Source organism: Phocoena phocoena, chromosome 6 (assembly GCF_963924675.1).
Source record: "Phocoena phocoena chromosome 6, mPhoPho1.1, whole genome shotgun sequence".
In the NCBI taxonomy this organism is placed as follows: Eukaryota; Metazoa; Chordata; class Mammalia; order Artiodactyla; family Phocoenidae; genus Phocoena; species Phocoena phocoena.
Window position 1 is genome coordinate 113,449,322 of NC_089224.1, and position 6,000 is coordinate 113,455,321.

The 6,000-nt window shown below is 64.8% G+C and overlaps 1 protein-coding gene across 1 annotated transcript in view; it reads right to left on the reverse strand.

The window, feature by feature from the left end:
• Positions 1-318, reverse strand: part of ADAMTSL2 (ADAMTS like 2) — a 33,137-nt gene extending 32,819 nt beyond the window's left edge. Inside the window, exon 1 of the mRNA XM_065879276.1 lies at positions 229-318. Within this exon, the coding sequence (XP_065735348.1) occupies positions 229-318 (90 nt within the window). The remainder of the gene's footprint in view (positions 1-228) is intronic.
• Positions 319-6,000: the final 5,682 nt, after the last annotated feature.

Sequence of the window (6,000 nt, forward strand, 5' to 3'; positions counted from 1 at the left end):
TTCTCTCAGAAGGGGAGCAGTCAGCCCCTGTCCTGTCGAATCAGCAAGGACTCCGGAGTGGCCGGAGCCCCGCACTCAGGGGCTGGCCTCACTGGCTTGTAAGGCACGTTCCCAGGAGCGGGAGGGGATCTGGGAAGGCACTCCAGGACCCCCGGACCCCTGCCCCTTGTCTGCCACCCAGCCCTCAGCGTCAGCCGACCTGGGCGAAGGATCGTGCTCCCCACTCACCACGGCCCCCGTGGACGATGCACCCCCAGCCACAAGTGCCACAGCCAGCAGGGACCAGGCCCAGCGTGAAGGCTGCCATCTGCCATCCATCCTAGGAAGCAAGGGCACAGTCACTGCCAGGCCAGGTCCAGCTCCTCTTGCAGCTGGCCGGAGTCCGCTTTGGGGAAAAGCTCCCGGAGCCCACCCAGTGCTGAGGCCTGAGGTTGCCTGGGATTGGTTGGTAGTGGCGGTCTGGTGGCCCTGTTGGGAGGGCTCAATGAATGACTAGAGATGCCTGCACGGGCCTGAGACACCAGGGTGGTGGTGTACACGCTAAGCCTGTACCACCTGACCTGAGGGCATCTGGGGACACGGGCCACGCTTTGCCTCTGTATAACTGAGCTGCCTGGAGAACGCCTGGGGAGAAACCCAGGGACACCTATAGGCCCAGGCTGCATCCATCGGATGAAGGAGCTGAGGGTCGATCCATTACCTTGGCCGGTAGACCCGACCCAAGCAAGAGCGCCTTGGGATTTTTATCTGTTCGGCACTTCCTGGCCACGCGGGAGAATGATCCTTTCCAGCGGCTACATGGAGCTGCTGGAGGGGGCCGTGGACGCCACAGACTCTGCCAGGCCCTCTCCCTCCCTGGACACAGCTTCCCCCTGCCCTGAGGGACCCCACGCTGGGCAGAGCCCAGGCATCTGTGCCCCCTCCTTCCCAAGAGAAGACACACAGCTCGCGCCTCTGGAGTGTCGGAGTGCGGGTGGCCTAGGACCACGGGGCTGTCTCCCGAGAAGTCAGCCCAGAACACTACTGGACCTCTGCGCCAGGGGTCAAATCAAGGGGCGCCTGCAGCCTCCTGGGCCCTCAGCCTCCCCTATCTGCCCCTGAGACGGAGGAGTGGGGCCTACAGTGGCCTCTGTCCAGGGTTTGTCTCAGGTCCTGAGTGTCACTTGCCAGAGGGTTGGAGGAGTTTCCGAAGCCATCAAGCCCATCCCCCTAGAGCCTGGAACCAGAGAGGGGAGCCAACTCGCCCAAAGCAACACAGCCAGGTGGCCGACCAGCCCCCAGACCCCAGAGCAAACTCAGGGACTAATTCCAGGGAAAGTAGGCAGGAGAGCCCCCCTCCCCCATGCCTGCAAGCCCTGAAACTAAGTCCACATCTGCCCCCTTCTCTCCTCCTTCAAACCCTCGTTTCCGCACAGCTCAAGCACCTGCAAATTTTCAAGAGTTACGCCAATGACACCCTCACACCCCAAGAATGTCTCTGCCCTCTCTCTGCCCCAGGCAAGGCGGCAGTACACCCCAGAGCCTGGAGCCAGAGCCCTTGAGATCCGCACCTCCCGGCCGCCAGCCTGCCACCGCTCCAGCCGGCTGCCGCCCCTCCCCCGCAGGCCTCCATCTACACCCCCCAGCCTCCCGCAGGCACAGAGGCCCCTCGGCGTCCCATTGGCTAGTCTGTGCCCCGGCTCCTGCCTGCAGGCTGAAGACAGGTGCTGAGCGGCTGCACACTTGGTTTTCATTAAGGCTCCCAGACACTGCTGGCTGCAGGCCAGGCCCGGCTCACGCGGGACCCATCCCTCCCTGGGGTCCAAAAACAGCCACCGGCCGGCGGGAGAGACTTGCCGTGCAAACAAGGGCTTCAGGCGCGGTAGGCTAGGAGCTGAGGGGCCCCCCGCGCCCGCGCTCGGAGGGTCTGGACCCCTCCCCACCAGCCCTGCTCCTGTTACATAACGGCTCCCCTGAGGGGCCCGGGGATGCCATGCATGCACTTGGGGCTGCATCTCGTGCCCTGGCAGGGCTGCGGTGGGAAGCGGGATGGCGGGGAGGAGGCCTACCTGGCCGGGGGTCGGCAGGTTGTCCTCGGAAGAAAGGGGCCGAGCCTCTGCTGCGGGCAGGCGGTGCCAGGTGCGCGGTGCGGGGGAGCCTCGGGGCGCAGAGGGCTGCGGGCTGGGCCTCTCTCCCTTCCTTCTCCCTCTCGCCGCCTCCCTCCTCCACTTCAAAGAGCACCCACGAGAGGGGGTTCCCGGGAGGCACGCAGCCCAGTGGCAGCTCCGCGGCGCGGCGGCCTTTATAGCTGTCAGGCAGACAGGGAGGAACTCACACTTCCCACCAGGCTGCTCCCCCCTCCCGCCGCCCGCCGGCCGGCCTGGCGCACACTTTAACCCGCTCCGCGCCTCTGGAGCCCGGCCAGGCCGGCCCAGCTGCCTGCTGACTGCTGCCGCGGCCACGAGCAGGGAGGCCGCCTTCCCAGGTCCGGAACACGGGACTGCGTGTCCGGGTGTCCAGACGGAGTGCCCACTGGCCCGGGGTCACGGGGGAGGTTGGCGGCGGCCAAGCCGAGCCCCAGGCTTGGTCCGTCGGATTTCTGCTTCCAGAGGGGGCCCAGTCTCTGCCACTCCCCAGAATGGAGTCTGGGGTGTATGAGGCATCCGATCCAATAGCTCCGTTTTACGGACGGAAAGACTGAGGTCGAGAGGGGACACCATGCTCTGAGGTCATCCAGCCAGCCTTGGAGAGATTCTCCTGAGAAACGGAGGCCTGAGCAGCCGGAGGGACTGAGGGAGACTCAGCAAGGCTCAGCCGAGGGTTCCGGGGAAGGGACAGAAGTGCCCACAGCCTGCGGACCAGACGGCTAGGATGGCCAGAGCCAGTCGGGGGGGAGGTGCGCGGAACTCTGCAGATGTTCAGCACCAGCTTGGCAGGGCACAGCGGCCTGGCTGGGCGCGGGCCAGCTGGGCAGCCCCTGGCAGGCCGGCGTGGGGCTCCAGCCTGTGTTCCTGCTGAGTCAGAGTGTGGAGCAGAGCACGGAGCCAGCGGCACGCACTTCGGCCCCCAGTCACCCGGGGAGGACCCCAGACATTGCAAGTTGCCCCGGAAACAACGCCAGGCGCCCGCCCCGCACGCCAGGCTCCCTGGAGCCCACCCTCCCGGCACCTCCACGCGGTGGGGGTGGAAGCGGGGCGGCCCTGAGCCATTTCATCCATCCCCCTGCCTCTGCGCTGCAGATGGCTCCCGGTGGCGCCTGGAAAGCCCTCCCCCTCCCCGCACCCTCCCTGCCGGAAGGAACTGTGGTGAGCTCCTCCAGTTGCCTCCCTGGGCGACCGAGAATCATTCCACCCCTGGGAAGGTTCTGCCACCAACAGGAATGGTCGGGGAGGAGAGCAACCAGAGATGGTCCTGAAACCAACAAGGCCTGCCGCCCTGCGTCGAGCTCTCCCTCTGTGCTGAGAGCTAGGAGGTCAGCATCTTTGCTCTCCCCATTTTACAGATGGAGGAACTAAGGCCCGGAGACCGCTGGGCGGCGCCCGGGCTCGTGCGTCTGGGGCGGCACGTCAGGGACCCCAGCGTCCTTACTGAGCACATCCTCTCCATCTGGCAGGTTCTCGTATCACGTTCATCCTTCCCAGACCCACTGGGAGGCAGGTCTCATCCGTCTCATTTTCCCCCTGGGGCCCCTGGGTGGCTGGGTGGAACCAAGACTCAAACCCAGGTCCACGCTGCCCCCTGGGGTCAGCATGCTGAAGCGCAGACACGATGGAACCCGTCACGCGGCACTGGTGCACGCACGCACACGACCTCACGGGCACACACAGGGGCACACGTTAATGCACACACAGGCACACACACTCACCGACCCCTCACAGGCACACTGCTGATCACTCGCACTCTGGGGCCTCTGCCCCCACCCCTGCCCCGCCCCCCAAGCGCCAGGGCTCTGATCCCCGGGCACGCTCCCGAGCTCTCCGGGGACTGCTGGATCCACGTCCAGCCAGCACCAGGGTGACTAACGGTTTCCCGTGGGAGGGACCCTACAGCCAGCTGACGCAAACACCCCAGCGCATTTGCGTAGCCCGACGGGACAGTGCCTGGGAGGCGGGCTGCCACCCCCAGCTCTGGGACCTCTAGCAGGTGTGTGACCTGGGAGGGCCACACGTCCACCCTCACCCCACCCTCTACCTCCAGAAGCCGGCCAGTGCTCCCCCACCCCGAAGGACTCCAGCGAGCCCCCAGACTCCAGAGCCGCAGGGAGCTGTGACCACTGCTTGGTCCACTGGTGGTCTGGGGGTTTCGGAGGGAGACGTCAGGGGTCAGGGAAGGCCCCAGGGCCCGTGAGACCCTAGGAATTGCGGGGGGTGGCTGGTGATAGAGATTCAAGCACAGGCAGGAGGTGCCTCTGAAGGCCTCATCAAGTGCCAAGCGCGGAGCCACCGTCAGTTCTGGAGAACTGGTCAGGCTGGGCCTCCGGGAGGGGACTTAGATGCCCTCGGGACCCACCTCACGGGGTCGCAGCCAGGCCTGGACGGCAGAACCCAGAGTATCTAAGAAGCTTCTAACCAGCAGCACAGTGGGTGGCCAGAAGAGCAGCCTAGGCTCCGAAGAGGCCATGCCTGGGGTCCGGGCTCTGCCGTCACCGTGTTGAAGGTTTAATCGTGTTATCTTAGAATTCGTGTTCTCGGAGCGACACTGGATGGGGTGATGGAGTGATGGAGAGACTTCTGCTGGGGGACCTCCTACCCCCTGCACCTCTCAGGACTGCCCTCTGCCCTCTGGGGAGCCAGGATCTGACGGAGTCTCCGGTGGGATCCCAGGCACTCACTCCACAAGCTCCCCACGCCCAAAGGAGCACGACATTAACAGCAAATAAGAACACTCCTATTGTTCGGGAGAGGCCCTTGGAGGAATGAGAAAGTTTTGTCCCGCTTGGTGAACAAGGGGCTCCCCGTTTTGCACTGAGCTCCACAGGTCACCCAGCGGCCCTCGGAATGGCTGCCTGCCAGCCCTGATGATGCCCGGGGCTCCCTGGAGAGTCACTGAAAGAAATGGCTCGGAGCCCCCATCTTGGTTCCCACTGTCCCCTCTCTGGAGCCCTTCTTTCACACCCTTCTGGACGTGCTTGGCCCTCCAGATGATTTTCTGAGGACACCTCCTCCAGGAAGCCCACCAGGTGGCCCAGCACTTCGACCTGGCTTCTCGCACTGAGCGGGATCTTCCCCGGCCTGTGGCTGTGACCCCACAGAGCGGGGGCTACTCCTGGTTCACACTGTATCTTAGCACCTGCCAGGGCCCAGCATCTCTAGCCAGGTGCTCAGTGCATGGAAGGGTGGATTTGTCCGGCAGTCCTTCAGGGTGACGGTGAGGTGTCCCCGCCACTCTCTGTGTGACCCTGGCTAGAGATGCTGTGGACACCTGTTTTTTCAGAAGGAGATTATCTTTCCACCGGAGCTTTCTGGATATCTGAAGAGCTTGCAAACAGGAAATTGGGCACATTTCTGAGGGGAAGCGAGGTGAAGCGTGGGAAGACAAGGCGGAAGGGGAAGAGCCCACTTGGGGAAGGGAAGGGACGGGGTGGGGGAGGGGTGCAGCGGGCCATGGGATGACCAGTTTGGGTGGTCCTGGTGGTTGGACAGTCACGCCGGGAGCTGGGCCCTGTCCTGCACAGCCAAGTGTCTGAAACAGAGCTCAGAAAGACGGGGACCAGAGCCGGAGCCCCTGTGAAGTGGGTCCTCAACCCTGGCACCCAGAGGCCGGCCAGCACGGCCTGGAGGGTGACGACCTCTACCCTGTCCCCCGATGTCCTGCTGCCCACCCAGAGCCTGGGGCAACCCTGGGCACCTTCTGACAGCAGAGCTCTTGTACCCAACAGGGACTGGGCCACTGCGGGACCATGTGGCCCGTGTGGAGGTGGTTGGCCAGGACTGGAGGAGACCCAGGCTCCAGAGGGAGGCCCAGCAGCCAGTCCCTCCCTGTGAACTCTCCGGGCTGACGCTCTGGGCCTGGGCTGGCCGT